The sequence below is a fragment of the Octopus bimaculoides genome, chromosome 10 (genome assembly GCF_046866305.1).
Source record: "Octopus bimaculoides isolate indiv1 chromosome 10, ASM4686630v1, whole genome shotgun sequence".
Classification (NCBI taxonomy): Eukaryota; Metazoa; Mollusca; class Cephalopoda; order Octopoda; family Octopodidae; genus Octopus; species Octopus bimaculoides.
The window spans coordinates 108957-127852 of record NC_142937.1 but is presented as its reverse complement, the minus strand read 5'-3'; the positions used below and the strand labels follow the sequence as shown (position 1 = coordinate 127852).

The following is an 18896-nucleotide window of genomic DNA, read 5'->3' as shown; positions in this document are numbered from 1 at the left end:
CATCATTTAACACACATTGTCCATGCTGGCATGGGTTGGACTGAGTTCATTATCATTATACACACACCTTCTTTCTCTTTCTCCCTCTATTTCTCTCTTCCCTCAGTTTCCCTTTACCAAAATACATTATATATTATTCCTCAACTTAATGTTGGTGATTGGTTCCAAGATATGCAACTTAAATTGATAAATAATGTAACATGAAAAACTAGAAAAGCACTCGAAGAGTGCAGACCTCCGCCAAGCTCATTTTAAGATAGATACGCGAGTAAAATTACTAATAAAGAAACGAAAATAAACTTTGGAAACAGCAACGCCACCATAGATTACGTGGAAACGATGACCGTGTTTTCAAGGGAGATAATCAAAGAGCGTAACATTGTAATACTTCATGTAAAGTAAATATAACAAATGAAAAATCCTTCAAGAATCCATAAAAATTCCCAGATCACTACCAAAATTTCATTATCTGTTCCTTGTGTCATTACCAACCGTTCACAACTTTTTGAGTTATTTTGCACACAGACGGACAAACCAACACCAATGAAAACATAACCTCCTTCCTTGGAGGAGGTAACTATTTAAAAAAATATTTGAGCTTATTTTTCCATGTATTTTATGATTTTGCAATTCATTATTGGTTTTTATGTAGTTTTAAAGTTTCATGCTTTTAATATGTTTGCTGAGACCGACATAAAGTGGGATAAATCAACTGAAGTCAAGGTTTATTTTTTCCCCTTTAATTTCTTTATAAAAAAAAAATCCCAAAGCCAAAAAAGACACAATTTAAAACAACATAAGTCGATGTATGCCTATATGTATGTTGTGATTTTTAATTGTAATTAATGTTCTGTTTTCATTCTGTCTTTTGTTTTTCTAATAAATCCATGCAAAGAAGAGGCATTGGCTATTGTGTTTTCACTGTATACTGAATTATCTTTCTTTTTTTATTTGACAGGGATGAAACGAGGACGTGGTCGGCCTCGACGGTATCCACCTGCTGGTCAGAGCAGCTTGCCAACACAAATCCCCGCTGTGATTATACCAACATCCAGTGGGCAAACACTAATGATGGCTTCTGTTCCAGTAAGTTTAACTTAACATTGAAAAACTGTCAGGTAGAATGTTTATCTTGGGATACCGTTGGCAGATTAAGATTGACTACTTACTGGTCACAAAGCCATGGGTTAAAGTCTTTTTCCTCATATTTTGTGTTTTACTCCAGCCAGGCCTGGCAGACAGTATGCATAACTCATGGCATTAGCTGTGACTTAGCTAATAAGGGATCAAGGGGAGTGACCACTTACTCCAAGCACATTTTTCCAAATTGGCACCTTTCCAAGAATTTATTTTAACTCTTTAGTTACCTATATCAGTAGCTGTAAGTCTCATACATAATGACGTTGTTACTGAAACATGAAATTAATGAATGTATAATACAATTACGTATATTATAACTAATGAAATATTTCATATAATATAAGAGAAATGAATTAAAAATTTGGTGTGTGTCATGGCACCTTTTTTTTTTTTCATGTACTCGCTACCACTAACTTTAGAACCTGGTTACCTCTCTGGGCTTTAGTTGTCCGCTATCTATGAACAGTAATTTCTAATTAGCCCCATTACAACTAACGTCACCACCACCACCACCAATCACCACGTGATGTTAATGCGGAGGAATTTGACATAGATGGACATAATGGCAAATGAGATGAAGATCATAAATTCAACAAAGCTGGCATAGATGAATGCGACGATGAACTCAAAGCTGGTGTGGCTGGACATGAAGATGAACATGAGGATTGTGAATTCAGTGAAACTAGCATAACTGGATGCAATTATTACCATAAATGGTGAAGTCATAGTGGAAATGGTTGTGTAAGCACCAAAATTTCAGATTTTAAACTATTATAGTGATAAAGGCTTGAACCAAGTTGGAAATATTTACATGAGGAATCTAATAAACCTATCAGATTCCTTGAAATGTACATGACTCAGCAAATGATAGTGGATATTTATATCAACTGGTCCAGAAGCCAGTATAAAAACCGCAGTAGATAAGGCTGCATAACTTGATGCCATCCGATGCCATGGGGTTAGTAAAAAGAGGGATCCCGGGGAGAATATGGTCCAAGATATACAATACAGAGAGGAAGGTCATGAGTGGAGTGCCTTTTGATCAAGCTGATATCAGGTTAACAATAAAAGCAACAGCAATTATCATAATCATCATTACTACCACCACCACCACCACATCATCATCATCATCATCAGCATCATCATCATCATCAACACCAATATTATTATCATTCTCACTATAATCACCATTGTTTTCATCACCACTATCATCATTGTCACCATTTTCTAGTCAGTCAAGAAGGAACCTGAATGTGGTCACTTGTGATCAAGAGGGAGCATCATCATCATCAAGCGGACTGTAACAAGCTCCATTTTGGTATGGTTTTTATGGCTAGATGCTCTTCCTAACGCCAACCACAATGTGGACAGGGTGCTTTTTGCGTGGCACCAGCATTGACGAGGTCTGCTTTGGCATGGTTTTTACAGCTGGATGCCCTTTCTAACACTGACCACTTTAAATAGTTTGGATTAATAACAAGTTAGAACAGAGAAATTCCACTTCTATGTAGCTGGTTATGCGAGAAATAAGCTACCAAATAATTCCCTACTGTCTTAAAGAAAGGAGAAGACAAACATATATTAGTTACTATAGTCTTAGATACCCACTTAAAAAAAGGCCTAATGATCATGGTTGGAGTGTGACTGTCTTTGATTATAGCTCTTTTGTTCAATCACAGCTGACCTAGGGCTACACAACAGTAGCATCATAACTATCATCATCATCATCATCATCGTCATCGTCATTGTTGTCGTTGTTGCTGTTGCTGCCGCTGCTGCCATTGTTGTCACCACCACCATTGGCACCATTGCAGTCGCTGCAGCACCCTGCTCACCACCACTGCTATTAAGTGTTGTATTATCATCATGTCACCATTGTCCTTTGTTGGTCAGTTTGTAGAACCCTTTCCTACTTCTGTCTCTGTCTTTGTCTCTCAGGGAATCCAGAATATGCAGGCATTTCAGCAGCAGATAAAGCAACTGCCAACCCTGCTACAGAAATCAGTAGAAGGTCAAGGGACTGAAGACAATAATAATCAGCAGATGTTACCAATGTCATTGAATACTGAAGGAATCACTGCCACTGACTCCACTTCAAAGCAGCAGCAGCAGCAACAGCAGCAACAACAACAACAACAGGACAACCTCATAATTTCAGCAACAGGTAATCCACAGTCTTTGTTTGCTTCTCACTCTCTCTCTCTCTCTCTCTCTCTCTCTCTCTCTCTTGCTTCAACACCAATTTCTTCTTTGTCTTAACCCTTTCGGATCTTTTTAGTTTGGCTGTCAGTTTTCAGTCTCTTCAGATCTTCCTCAAAATGATCTCATATTTGTTGTAATGATATGATTTTATATGCTAATCACTTCTTTGAAATTCAATTTCACAATAAATCAATAAATAAGGAGTTATTAGCTTTTAATAAGGAGTTATTAGCTTTTAATAAGGAGTTATTAGCTTTTAATAAGGAGTTATTAGCTTTTAATAAGGAGTTATTAGCTTTTAATAAGGAGTTATTAGCTTTTAATAAGGAGTTATTAGCTTTTAATAAGGAGTTATTAGCTTTTAATAAGGAGTTATTAGCTTTTAATAAGGAGTTATTAGCTTTTAATAAGGAGTTATTAACTTTTAAAGTTTGAAAATTTTGGGTAATTTTAGCCAATTATAAGCTACAGATATGTTCGTGCTTGTTTCCATAGTAACAAGCCAAACATGAGAACTCTTTTGTCTGCAAAATAGCATGTGTTGACAAATATATTCTATGCAAAAGCATGTGCGTTTGTGCTGTGTTCTGCTGCTAAAACATGCTCAAAATAACAGCCAAATAGGCCTTAAATCACACACACCCCAAATTTCTTTTGGTTTTTACATAATCGTAAAATTCCCTTTAAAGTAGAAGTTGATTTAGTTACAGTTTCATATTAAAACACGTCACGCACAAAATGACAGCTTCCAAATCCTGTTTTCTGACTGAGTGAAAATGATCAAACTTTAAACGTCTATAACCTATTTTAGAAATTTTTCTGGACAAAGTGAAATATCTCCTGAGATTCAGCTTCAAAAACTACATTAATGCACCAAATTTTAAAATTTTCAATAAACTTTGAATTTTTGAAAATTGGCAGCCAAAATGAAAAGATCCACCATTTCTTTTATCTCGTTCATCCTCAGTAGTGAAAGCATATGGCCTAGTAGTTTAGCTGTTGACCTTATGATCATAATGTCATGGAGTTTAATTCCTGGGCTAGGTGGAACATTGCGTCTTTGTGCATGGCACTTTATTTCATGTTATTCCATCTAGTTCAGATGATGAAAACGGGTATCAGCCAGTTGCTAGTACCGTCTTCACTCCCTCATGTTATTGCATTTTTGACATTCTGCATGGTCAGAGATAGGAGGGATGTGAAGGGTATCTGCTTCTACTCATGAGTTCATAGGTGCCTAAAACAATTATCGGAACCATGATACTTACTATCAAGTCACATTTGCTTGCAAGTGACTGCTATGCATTTGTCTTTACTATTCTTCCATTTTTTCTTTTTTTTTTATCTATTCTTCTTCTTTATCATCATCCTTTTCTTCGAATTTTTATCATTTTCTTTGTTCCTCCACTCTGTCTTCCTCCACCTCTCCTTATCCCATCATTTTTTCTCTCTTCTTTCTCCTCATAAAGCATACATGTATGTATGAGTGTGTGTGTATGTGTGTGTTTGCATCAGTGGCATGAAAAAAGTACCCAGTATACTCTGTAAAGTGATTGGTATTAAGAAAGGCATTCAGCCATAGAAACTATGTTACTCCATCCTGCTCAAATGAGGAAAACAGGTATCAGCCAGTTGCTAGTGCTATCTTCACTCCAGACATTGGAGCTTGACATGGCATTGTAACTTGTCAGATATTGTCAAGCCATCCAACCCATGCCAGTAGGGAAAGTGGGCATTAAATGTTGATGAACATGATGTTTATATATATATATATATATATATATATATATATATAGCGGACGTTAAACGATGATGATGATGATATATATATGTATATGTAAGAACGACCGTGCGAACCCAAAAGGAGAAATGGTGACGAATGGAAAAAACAGGGCTCCTTTCTTAAACGCGTCACATGGTCGAACACAAAATATATATCAAGTGATATACATATGTTATACTTCGATAACATAGTGAATTCGTAAATGGCCAGTAATGAAGACGATAGAACACAACCGATAGAAGATGAATAACAGTAATATTTATTGTAGCATTAAAATGTATGTCTGTGTGTGAGTGTGAATGCGACATAATGAAAACATAATAAAAGACAGGCCGTCGTGTAAAGAAAAGAGTGTGTGTAAGTGATACATGTATGTGTATGTGTGAGATACAGCAGATAGAAAAAGAGTCAGTAACACGTGTGAGCATTTATACCAGTTTTTAGAGTACACAGTGGTATGTGTCTGTATGTAAGAAGTCGAGGCGTGTGTGGCAGAGCGATCACTCGTCGTGATGTTAGGGCTTCCATGCCGAGCCGGGTTCTTATATACAGATGTTCGTCGCAGGCTAGGTTCTTGTCTGTTGTCTATCGTGGCGAAGGTGAATCGCACAAACAGAATTGAAGAGGGAAGTGCCGCAGTTACTGTTTGGTAGCTTGTGTACGTGGAAAGTCGTGTTGATGATGTTGGCGATGTCGGTGGCGAATCTTGTAGTTCGTAGTGTCGTGTTGACTGGCGGCGGCGATGCTGGTAGTAGTCGTAGAGTCATGTTGACTGGCGGTGGCGATGCTGGTAGTCGTCGTAGAGTCGTGTTGCTGCTGGTAGTCGTAGTTGGACGAAGCTGTGATTGTTGTCACTGGAACTGCTGCTGCTGTGTGGTACACGGAACAGGTCTCTAAGAGAACTGAACCGAGATGAATTTACTGGGTATCTAGCAGTCTATTTATAGCTGAAAGTAGGCTCCACCGAAGGCATTAGAAGAACACTATCACGTGACCTTATTAGGGGCTGTGATTGGTCAGTTTGCGTTCTGGCGGGAACGGTACGAAGCAGTTGCCGCTTCAAATAATAATCAGTCACGTGATGACAGGGAAAGATGTTTTCTACTACGCCCGAACTTGATTATATTTATAACAGCGAGAGAAGATGGTTTGTTTGTATATAATGGCGATCGAGGTGTTAGTTTCACTACATATATATATATATATATATATCAATGTCCTCATTGTTTGCTTCACAGACAATACAACCGAGAATACAAAGCCAGTTGGGTCCACAGATGTTAATGAAGAAATTTCAAAAGTACATTCCAAAACTGCTGAAAATCCAACAAGCCAATCAGGTGAGTCTTTCACTTCCTCAGTTCTTCATGTCTTCAATTTTCCTGTTCCTTAGTTTTTTTCTTAATTCTTCAGTTCCTTAGTTCTCCAATTTCTCAAGTCTCCTTTTCTTTTTCAATCTTTCAGTTTTCAGTCCTTCAGTTTCATAATTCTTTTTAAAAAATTTGTCAGTTCGTTAGTTTTTTAATCCTCCAATCTTTCAGTTTTTCAGTCCTTTAGATTTTCAGCTTTGGAGTTCCTCTGTCTTAATCTTTCAGTTCCTGAGATTTTTTTAACCATTTAGCATTCAGTTTACACTCATCATCATCATCATTGTCATGTAACGTCCGCTTTCCATGCTGGCATGGGTTGGACGGTTTGAGTGAGGACTGGCGAGCCAGAAGGCTGCACCAGTCTCCAATCTGATTTAGCAAAGTTTCAACAGCAGGATGTTCTTCCTAATGCCAACCACTTCGAGAGTGTAGTGGGTGCTTTTTACATGCCACCGACACAAGGGCCAGTCAGGTGGTACTGGCATCAACTATGCTCAAATGGTGCTTTTTACATGCCACCGGCACAGGAGCCAGTCTGGCGGCACTGGTAACGGCCATATTAGAGTGGTGTTTTTTACGTGCCACCAGCACAGGAGCCAGTCAGGTGGCACTGGCAGTGATCACACTCGAATGGTGCTTTTAACATGCCACTGTCACAGGTGCCAATCAGGCGGTATGGCCATCGGCCATGACAACGATTTCACTTGCCTCAACAGGTCTTCGCAAGCGCAGTTTATTGCCCAATGATTGAAGGGTACCCTTAAATGGGCCGGTTATGCTGCACTGGCACAGGCCATGGTTATGGTTTCACTTGGCTTGCCGGGTCTTCTCAAGCACATCTCCAAAGGTCTCAGTCACCTGTCATTGTCTCGGTGAGGCCCAATGTTTGAAGGTTGTGCTTCACCACCTCATTCCAGGTCTTCCTGGGTCTACCTCTTCCACAGGTTCCCTCAACTGCTGGGGTATGACACATTTTTCACACAGCTGTCCTCATTCATTTGCAACACATGACCATACCAGCACATTTGTCTCTCTTGCACACCACATCTGATGCTTCTTATGTCCAACTTTTCTCTCAGGGCACTTATACTCTGTCGTGTATGTACACTGACATTACACATCCAGCGGAGCATACTAGCTTCATTTCTTGCAAGCTTACTCATGTCTTTAGCAATCACAGCCCATGTTTCACTGTCATGTAGCATGACTGTTTGCACACATGCATCATACAGTCTACCTTTCACTCTGAGCGAGAGGCGCTTTGTTACCAGCAGAGGTAGGAGCTCTCTGAACTTTGCCCAGGCCATTTTTATTCTAGCAGCTACACTTTCAGAGCATCCACCCCCACTACTGACTTGGTCTCCTAGGTAATGGAAGCTATCAACTACTTCTAGTTTTTTCCCCTGGCATGTGACAGAAGTTGTTTTCTGCACATATCTTCCCAGTTAACCTTCCTTTGGTATTGCTGCACCACTTATGTTTCCATCGCTTTCACTGGGTACATCTTATGGAGTTTCTACATATGCCTTTTCTATAGATCGAGCAGGGCCATCTACTCGAAGGGATTTGTGGTTTATCTGCCTTCCTAGTTATTAAGACTTTGGTTTTTGCTAGGTTGACTCTAAGGCCCTTTGATTCTAGACCTTGCTTCCACACCTGAAACTTCTCCTCTAGTTCTGATAGTAACTCAGCTATTAGAGCAAGGTCACAGCATACAGGTATTCCGAGGGAAAGCTTGTCTTGAATTCCTCTGTTATTGCTTGGAGGATTATGATGAATAAGAGGGGCCTGAGGACTGATCCTTGGTGGACCCTACCCCTACTTCTACCCGGAATTCTTCACTGTACTCATTACCAACCCTCACCTTACTGACAGCATCCCTGTACATGGCTCACACAGCTCTCACTAACCATTCATCTATCCCTAGTTTCCTCATAAGCCACCAGATAAGGGATCAGGGGACCCTGTCAAAGGCTTTCTCCAAGTCAACGAAAGCCAGGTACAGAGGTTTATCTTTGGCTAGGTATTTCTCCTGCAGTTGTCTTACCAGAAATATAGCATCAGTGGTGCTTTTCCCTGGCACAAACCCAAACTGCATCTCGTCTAGACTGACTCTCTCCCTAATTAGTTGGGCTATGACCCTCTCCATGACTTTCATTACCTGATCCAATAACTTGATGCCTCTGTAGTTATTTGTATCTAAAGCGTCACCTTTACCTTTGTAACAGTTGACTATGGTGCTGCTACACCACTCATTGGGTATGACTCCTTCATGTATCACCTGATTGACTATACAGGTGACTAGACTATAGCCAACATCGCCAGATATTTTGAGCATCTCTGTGGTGATTCCTGATAGGCTGGGGGCCTTCCCTGACTTCATACTCTTAATTGCTTTATCTACTAAGGTACTGTCAATTTGGATAGCTGGTCCCTTTGTTGGGTCGACATTCAGCAGACTCTCTTTCTCCCACTGATTCTCTTCATTTAGCAACCTTTCATAGTGGCGTCTCCAAGTCTCTCTCCTTGCAGCCTCATTAAATGCAAGTGAACCATCATCCATGCAGACACGTTTCTCTCCTATTCTTTCTCACGATTCTCTCTCACACACTGTCTTGCAACACGAAACACCTCAAGTCTTTGGTTCTCACGATACAGAACATTGGCAAATTTTTTCTTATCTGCTTCCCTTCTGGCCAAATAAACCTGTCTCCTAGCTTCCCTTCTGGCAGTCTGATACAGTTCTCTGCTACCACCATTCTTCCAGTCCTTTCATGCCTGTTTCTTTTCCCTAATGGCCCTGTCAACTACATTGTTCCACTACCATGTTACCTTGGGTCGAGAAGGGACTTTACACCATCCACAGACCTGGTCAGTAGCCCTCAGCAGGTTTTCCTGTAGAAACCCCCAGTTGTCTTCCACATCATGTGATGTTATATCCCCCTCTATTTCGTCAAAAGCTTCGAGTAATACGTCTCTAAATCTCTGTCCATTCACAGGATCCTTAAGCTTCCAGACACTTCTTCTCCATGCTGGTCAACTTCTGGGTATCCACTTAGCCTTGATCCTGAAGTCGCTAACTACTAACCTATGTTGTGGGGTGCATTCTTCTCCTGGGAAGGTTTTAGCATTTATAAGTAGCCATCTTTCCCATTTGCTGGTGAGGATGTAGTCAATTTGACAAGTGTGTCTACCAGATCGGTAAGTGAATAGGTGACTGGCAGGTTTCCTGAAGTTAGTATTGCAAACCACAAGATCATTTGCATTGCAGAACTCCAGCAGCCTGGTTCCCTCCTCATTGCAGGAACCAAAACCATAGCCTCCATGTATGCCATGGAAGCCCCCATTGAAGTCACCAGTCACAAAGAGAAGGTCCCTGTCATTTGTCGATGAGGGTGTCATAAAATCATTTTTTCTGTTCATCAGGTAGCCCTGGCTGAGGGGCACAGGCCGAGATAATGGTTGCTAACCCATGTTGCAACACTAATCTAATCTTAAGTATTCTATCACAGACTCTGACTTCCTCGATTACCTTATCCACTCATTTCTCTGCAAGAAGTATACCCACGCCCCCGACCCCGTCAGTGTTCCCTGCCCAGAAAATATTGTACCTGTGTTCTTTGCCTGTGAGGAACCTCGCGGAACCTGCTCTCCACCTTACTTCTTGGATGCAGCACAAATCTACACGTCTCCATTCAAGCAACTCAACAATCTCACCAGACCTACCTTTCAGTGTGCCAACCCTGAGGGTGTGGAAAGTGTGGGCCCATGAGACCCTGGGATGGGGGACAGCAGCATCATGTACCTGAAAAGAAAGCTCGCATTTGGCAGAACTCATGAACATACAATAGCTTTCAACCTGCATACACTACGCCATAATTTTTATGCGCTATATAATCATTATATTACATAGGAGATAAACCCTAAGTAGGGATGGGGGAGCATTAAGCCTTTAGAAGTGTTCATGGGAGAGACATCTGATAGAGATCAGAGGATAGAAACTTCGGGTACAAGTGGTGGGGGTGGGAAGGGAGGGCACACCATGAGACAGCAAAAACTCAGGCTGCCGGTGTGACAGAATATAATTGTTTTGAATTAATCATAGCTTATCTTGTAGCTTTGAGATTTCACTGATGTGATTGTTTATTCTAAAAATGACATTGTAGAGTAGGTGTGAGAAGCTGGACCTGACCAGTTTGAGCATAAAACAAGTAGTATATTTGGACCTGATATGGCTAGCTTAACTACTAATGAGTTAATCCTTTAGTCCTTCATTCTCTCACTTCTTTTGTCCCTCAGTCTTTTACTACTGGTTTCTTGTTTATTTCCCACCTGTTTATTGAAGTGTTGTGCTGCGGACTCAGAGAGATTATCCCTTCTTAAAAGTGGAACTTATCTTCTTGATTACTTCTCTACCATGCAGACTCAACGTGGTCAAATGATTATTTTCAACTTTTACTCTGTTTTTTAACTCTCAAGTCAGAATGGAAGGGTAGCACATATGCATTTTCAGCTGTAAACACGTCTAACAACAGCCTGAAACATGACTGCAACACCAGCCTAATATCAATCACTCTTCTACTGACTTGATAAGAGCACACATATACACAATGGAATAATGGAAGTATCAATAACCGCATTATCACTGAATATTGTGTTGGGATGCACAGCACCAACAATAAATGTAGCAGAATGGCAGCTGTTGTGCTGTGCCCATATACACCTTACTGCCAGACATATAAGAACAAGGTGAACATGGCAGAGTGTAGAATACAGTCCTCCACTAAGTGGAGGACTGTTATGTCTTTAGCAAAGGATCCATGGCTCACAATGAGTCAGTGGACTCACTAGTAACATATCACAGATTTATACAGTCAGAGTTAACTTAATATTACACAACACTACTACCAACAGCTATCATACAGAGATATAAAAAAGAATTAATCTGCCAGGGCTGCTGCGCAGTAGCCTACATTAGCACATAATGTGATCTTCAGTTAGATGGAGTCTGCATATATCTGGAGCACTGGACCTGAGGATTGCTCTTACTCATTCACCCAACTCTCTGCTTGTTACTGGCCTGGTTCATCAAGACTAACCTGCAGCTATATAACAACATTAACAACTTTTTTCTCCATCTTTTCTTTTCTCAGACCCTTACTTTCCTCTGTCAAGTCTATCAGTAAAAGAGACTATTATCATTTCACTTTGAATCTTTCAGTTCACAATTAGGCATTGTTAAAGCTGAAATATTGGATTAACTGAAACATTTTTTCTCTTCATTCTGCATTGTTATGCGGCTCTCATGCCTTTCCCATTCTTTAACTGAAATGTTTCAGTTACTTCAGACGAAGGCAAGAGTGTCAGCGAGTCTTCGACAGAGGTTATCACTAGTAGTGCTCAGCCAACCATTATCCAGATTCCAGAGAACTTTTTACCAATGTTTTTACCAAAGAAAGATCCAATCAAAATCGGTAATTATTGCATCATACATTTTTGGGCTCAATACCCAATATTTTACATACTTTATAATTTTTTAAGGGTGAACTGTTTTAGAAAAAGCATATTGAACCAGCAACAAAGGTTCAATTCCTACCCACTGCTATTTCACTTACTCTTCTAATTCCTTTGGAAAGGCATGAATGCCACAACTTCCAAAGTTAATAGAGATGTATTATATATATAATATAAAATAACGAAGGTGGCCAGATGCAATATAAAGCCAAAAAGGAAAAATGCAACTGTCACTAATAGTGACTGAGAGTGCAGGGTAGCACCTACTTTGCTAGAAACAAGAGTCAAAGACCCTTATAGCCACAAAAATAATTTTTGACTTTTGTTTCTAGCAATGTAGGTGCTACCCTGCACCCTCAGTCACTATATATATATATATATATATATATATATATAGTGGGGGTGCTGAGAAGAAGCATGATATGTGTAGATGTGTGTATGTATTTGTATGTACATGTTTGTATGTGTACATTATTGTGCCTCCTACACATTGTGTACTTGTCTGCATCCCCCCCATCTTCCTAATGTCCATTTCATCTCCTCTCCCTACGATCCATCTCCCCATTGCACCACCATCCCCTCCCAAATTTATCGATTTCCCATTGCTCATCAGTTGTCCCCTGTTTCTCCTCTATTTGCTCTAATATTCTGTCAGTGTCATTAAAGTAAGCAGTGCCTGATAAAGGTACGTTATTTCACATCACATTGCCCCAGTTCACTTAGATGTAGAAATGAGTTGTGATGTCACTGGTGCCAAGCTGTATCGGCCTTCGTCATTTCACATCAGTGGCATGGAGCACGGAAGCTGGTTTGCATGGATGACTGCTGGTCTTTCATAAACAACCTTGCTCAGACTTACGCCTCAGAGGGCAACTTTCTGGGTGACTGAAGGGTGTCTTTATGCTTTACCCTGCCTGATAATCCATAGCATCACCCCTTCTGTTCTGCTAGTCATCTCTCCCTCTTCCACAAGCCACTCTCTTGTGACATGACTCTCTTCCTCCTGTAACCTACCCTTATCCTTCCTGATTTCTCTGTTGTCTCTTTCACTTCCACTCACTTTCTTGGATGTTATCTTTTGCATAGAAACACATCCTAGATTATAACGAGGACTCTCTAGCCAATCTGTTACAAGTTAACCTCACTAGTGCTGGTACTATGATAAAATGCAAATAGTATACTGTTCTGATTGAGTGGAGACAACATAAGATTGCAAGCAACTTTTAGTCTTGTTGAGGTCACGACACTCTCTCTCTAGTGCTGGTGCCAGGATGAAGTGCATTCAGTATACTTTGCAATGTGGTTGGTGGTAAGAATGGCATTGAGCTGTAGATACCAAAACTGAAAACAAAGCACATGAGTGATATATGGTCTTGTGACCATCTACAAGGGAAATCATTCTGTGCATTCTTTGTTTTTGATTTTTGTCGATTACGCAGTATAGTAGGGTCAGTTGGGCACCATCTATGAGGAAAACAGCACCATGACACAATTTACTCTGCCAGAAATTTGGAAACAACATGCTGTACTGCTTGGCATTTGCACTGGAAGCTCCCATACAAATATTTCAGAGTGTTTGGGTGTCAATCTGAGGATGGTGCAGAGGATTTGGAAAGAGTTCATCATCATCATCATCGTTTAACATCCGCTTTCCATGCTAGCATGGGTTGGACGATTTGACTGAGGACTGGTGAACCAGATGGCTGCACCAGGCTCCAATCTGATCTGGCAGAGTTTCTACAGGTGGATGCCCTTCCTAACGACAACTACTCCGAGAGTGTAGTGGGTGCTTTTACGTGCCACCGGCTTGAGGGCCAGTCAGGCAGTACTGGCAACAGCCACACTCAAATGGTGTTTTTTACATGCTACCTGCACAGGAGCCAGTCCAGGGGCAGTGGCAACGACCTCGCTCGAATGTTTTGTTCATGTGTCACCGGTACAAGTGTCAGTAAGGTGATGCTGGTAACGAACATGCTCAAATGGTGCTTTTTACATGCCACCAGCATGGAAGCTGGACAGTTGCTCTGGCAATAATCATGCTCGGATGGTGCTGTTAGTGCTCCACTCGCATGGGTGCCAGTCATCATATTTGGTTCAATTTTGATTTCAATTTCAATTGCCTCAACAGGTCTTCGCAAGCAGAGTTTAGTGTCCAAATAAGGAAAGGTATGTATAAATGGGCTGGCTACACCCCTAGTAAAAGCCACGGGTTATGGTCTCACTTGTCTTGCTGGGTCTTCTCACAAACAGCATATTTCCAAAGGTCTCGGTCACTAGTCATTGCCTAGGTAAGGCCTAATGTTTGAAGGTCGTGCTTCACCACCTGATCCCAGGTCTTCCTGGGCCTACCTCTTCCACGGGTTCCCTCAACTGTTAGGGTGTGGCACTTTTTCACATAGCTATCCTCATCCATCCTCACCACATGTCCATACCAGCGCAATCATCTCTCTTGCACACCACAACTGATGCTTCTTAGGTTCAACTTTTCTCTCGAGGTACTTACACTCTGTTGAGTATGTGCACTGACATTGCATATTCATCGTAGCATACTGGCTTCATTCCTTGTGAGATTACGCATGTCCTCAGCAGTCACGGCCCATGTTTCACTGCCATGTAGCATGGTTGTACGGAGACATGTGTCATACAGTCTGCCTTTTACGCAGAGCAAGAGGCCCTTTGTCACCAGCAGAGGTAAGAGCTCTCTGAACTTTGCCGAGGCTATTCTTATTGTAGCAGCTACTCTTTTAGTGCACCCTCCCCCGCTACTGACTTGGTCACCTAGTTAACAGAAGCTATCTTCTCCCTGGAATGTGGCAGAAGTTGTTCTCAGCACATTTTCAGTGTTTATTGCTCCTGAGCATCTGCCACATACAAAAACTATCTTCCTAGTTAGCCTTCCTTTGATATTGCTGCACCACTTATATGTCCATAGCTTACACTGGGTACATCTTATAGAGTTTCTACCTACGCCTTTTCTATAGATCGAGCAGTGCCATCTACCTGAAGGGATTTGTGGTTTGTCTACCTTCCTACTTATTAGGATTTTGGTTTTTGCTAGGTTGACTCTAAGGCCCTTCGATTCTAAACCTTGCTTCCACACCTGGAACTTCTCCTCTAGTTCTGATAGGGACTCAGCAATTAGAGCAAGGTCATCAGCATAGTGGAACTCCCAGGGGCATCCTGTCTTGAATTCCTCTGTTATTGCCTTGAGGACTATGATAAATAAGTGGGGGCTGAGGACTGTTCCTTGGTGGACCCTACCCCTACTTCTACCCGGAATTCTTCACTGTACTCATTGCCAACCCTCACCTTACTGACAGCATCCCTGTACATGGCTCACACAGCTCTCACTAACCATTCATCTATCCCTAGTTTCCTCATAAGCCACCAGATAAGGGATCAGGGGACCCTGTCAAAGGCTTTCTCCATGTCAACGAAAGCCAGGTACAGAGGTTTATCTTTGGCTAGGTATTTCTCCTGCAGCTGTCTTACCAGAAACGTAGCATCAGTGCTGTCTTAACAGAAATATAGCATGAGCACCAGAAATGAGTCTAATGGAGATTACGAAGGTATGGCAGTTTGGAAAACTTTCTGTGATTGTTCTGATAAGAAAAGAACTCCTGAATTTGTTGGTGAGCTCTAGGCCATAATTTACAATGATCCCTCCAAGTCAATCAGGTCCATTGCCAGGGACATGGGAGCGTTTGAGTTTCTTATCAGGCAGGTAGTGCATGAAAACATTTGGTATTCCTCATACAAGAAGAGAAAGGGCCAGTTTTTATCCCAAACTATCAAGGACAAGAAAACAAATTGTGCTACGAAGCTTTTGAACAAACTCAATCATCTCTTTAACTGAACATGCTTTAGTTTTTCACATATGAGAAAAATTTCTGCCAGGATCAGATGGTGAGCACACATAACAACCATTGGCTTGCCGTGTCCCCAAAACATGTACTGAGAGTGATAAAAGATCAAACAACCAGTCCACATCAGGGTGTTTGGAGGGATCACTAGTGATTTCGATGTTATGCCTTGATTCGTCTTCCCACATGGCATCAGACTCAACACAGAGGCCTACATCAAGTGCCTGGAGGTGGTAGTGCTGCACTGGATCAAGAGAGTGGCTGCTGGAAGACCCAATGTCTAGCAACAGGACTCTGCACCATGCCACACAAGCAGGGGAATCGAGTCATGGCTGTCAGACAATTCCTGCAACCACACCACCCCTGACATTTGGCCACTTAACTCCCCAGATTGCAACCCCCTTGATCATTATGTTTGGGGTGCAGTTGAGTGAGAGACCAACAAACCTATTTGAACACCAAAGATGAACTGAAGGCAAGGGTTATGGCAGCATTCACCAACTTAACCAAGGAGACCACCTAGAAGAGTTGCAGGAAATTCCGAAGTCGTCTGGAGGCTATGGTTGAAGCTAATAGTGATTTTATTGAATAAATTTACTCTTTAGTATTTCAAAATATTTTAATGTAATTTTGGTAAATATATCTGTTAAAATGAGATGTCAGTGTTATTTTCATTTTTGCATAATTTAGACAACAGTTTATCCACCGCACCCTATATATATATATATATATATATATATATATATATATATATATATATATATATATATATATACAAGAATAAGGGCAGAGAATCGTCAATTAATAATAGAATTAATAATTAACAATTTTGCCAAGTAGTTCAGTATGAAAAAAACCTTTATCGGTAAAACTATTTATCATCATAAATATACAGGGATTAGCAATTGGGTTGCTTCTCCAACATACTGAAAATTTAGAAATAGCAGTCAAAGAACTACTGATTCCAAACTACAAATTTTTCTCTAAAGCGGATGGCGATATTTATTGCACACGGTTTTTTGTTCTATGTGTGCCATAAATATCGCCATCCGCTTTAGAGAAAAATTTGTAGTTTGGAATCAGTAGTTCTTTGACTGCTATTTCTAAATTTTCAGTATGTTGGAGAAGCAACCCAATTGCTAATCCCTGTATATTTATGATGATAAATAGTTTTACCGATATATATATATATATATATATACATATATATATATATATATGTATATATGTATATATATATATATATATATACATATATATATATATATATATATATGTATATATGTATATATATATATATGTATATATATATATATATATATATATATATATATATATATATATGTATATATATATATATATATATATATATATATATGTATATATATATATATATATATGTATATATATATATATGCGAGTAAAAATAAATACAAAAAAAGGTGGATTTTTTTGTATGATTGTGTATAGAGGAATATATTATTTTGCTTAAAAGAGTTCCAACACTGTCTGTTTTTTATGTTTTATTTATATTCCTGCAGAACTAATGTGGGGTATAGAATATGGAATATACAATATATAATATAACATACAATATATAATATAAAATAAAATAAAAATGGATGGCACCATGAAATAAAGTATTGAATGTAGATGAAATATTGAGTGTTCAATATAAAGGATCAAATATATAAATATATAAATATAAATATATATATATAAAGGCGACTCGAGTTTCAGGGCTATTTCCCTTCGTCATGGCCGGTATGACAGTCTTTAACAGACTGTAATAAGTTGGCTGGTTTTCTGTCTTTTATACCAATTCCTTTGGATGGCAGCAGTAGGTGTCTGGCTATTTTTAGAATTGATGTTAAATCTATTTTTAGACATGATGATATTTTAATTTATTGTTTTGTGTGGGTTGTAGGGATAAGATTTTTAAACCCCAGTAGGTGTTTGGCTGTTCTTAGAAATGATGCCAAATCTATTTATAGAAATGATGATATCTGAGAGATTTTTTGTGTTTTGGTTACAGGGATAAGATTTTTAAACCCCAAGTAAGATGGATTTAATCATTGTTTGTTAAGAGTGGGTTTGAATTTCTTAATAAAGTCCTTTTCTTTGCATTTTCTTTCAATTTCATTCCGGTTGTAAAGTTTATGGAATGGAAATATAATAAAAGTTTGATGACCACATGTTGCTAGATGGTTACTCAGTGGTATTTGGTGGACTTCTGGGTTTTTAATCTGTTGTCGATGTACCCGTGAGCGTTCCGATAGTGCATTACCTGTCTGGCCAACGTACAATTCTTCACAATTAGGGCATTTGATGCAGTAGATTAGATTTCTACTTTTGCAGTTCATGTTCGCATTGGTGAATATTTTCCCTGTTTTTGTGTTCATATATGGGCCGGTATGGATTGATCGGCATGTGCCGCATCGGCTATCATTGCATTTGGATACAGTGAATGTTTGATTTTTGTTGCTGAGGTCAAACCTTGCCTTTGTTAATAGTTTTTTCAAGTTTTTAGGTTGTCTCTTACTGAGAGTTATATTTTGATCTGTAATGATATTTCTCAATTCCTTACTTTGTGCAAGGATCGGTAAGTTCGCTTTGGCGATATTAAAGATGTTCTGGTGGCATGGATTTTGTGTCACTATAAATGGAATGATCTTTTCCTGTTTGTCTTTTCTTTGCGGTGTCCTCAGTTGTTGTATGGGTATTTTCGAAGCCCGCTGAATACCATTTTCTATGAGTCGTGATGGGTATTTTTGCTTCACCAGAAATTCTTTCAGTTCCATCAGGCGTTGATTTCTGGTCTCTATATCCTCTACAATAGTACATATTCTCCTGGCTAGGCAGTATGGTATGTTGCGTTTTGTATGGGGTGGATGGCACGATTTAAAGTTCAAGTATTGGTGTGTGTCTGTGTGTTTGTAATATATATCTGTGGTAATGGCGGTGTTCTTTTTAATTACCATTATATCTAGAAATGGTAATTTGCTACTGTTCATCTCCTTTGTG

General features: G+C 39.7%; 1 protein-coding gene across 2 annotated transcripts in view; it reads left to right on the top strand.

Annotated features, from left to right (window-relative positions):
* The window catches only part of LOC106872691 (uncharacterized), an 85095-nt gene that overhangs the window by 40569 nt on the left and 25630 nt on the right, over window positions 1-18896 (top strand). The window contains exons 6-9 of one of the 2 annotated variants that reach the window (XM_014919768.3): window positions 959-1086; window positions 3079-3304; window positions 6364-6465; window positions 11835-11969. In XM_014919768.3, coding sequence (XP_014775254.3) covers window positions 959-1086; window positions 3079-3304; window positions 6364-6465; window positions 11835-11969 — 591 coding nt within the window. The remainder of the gene's footprint in view (window positions 1-958; window positions 1087-3078; window positions 3305-6363; window positions 6466-11834; window positions 11970-18896) is intronic. The other variant, XM_052971007.2, reaches the window with a different exon arrangement.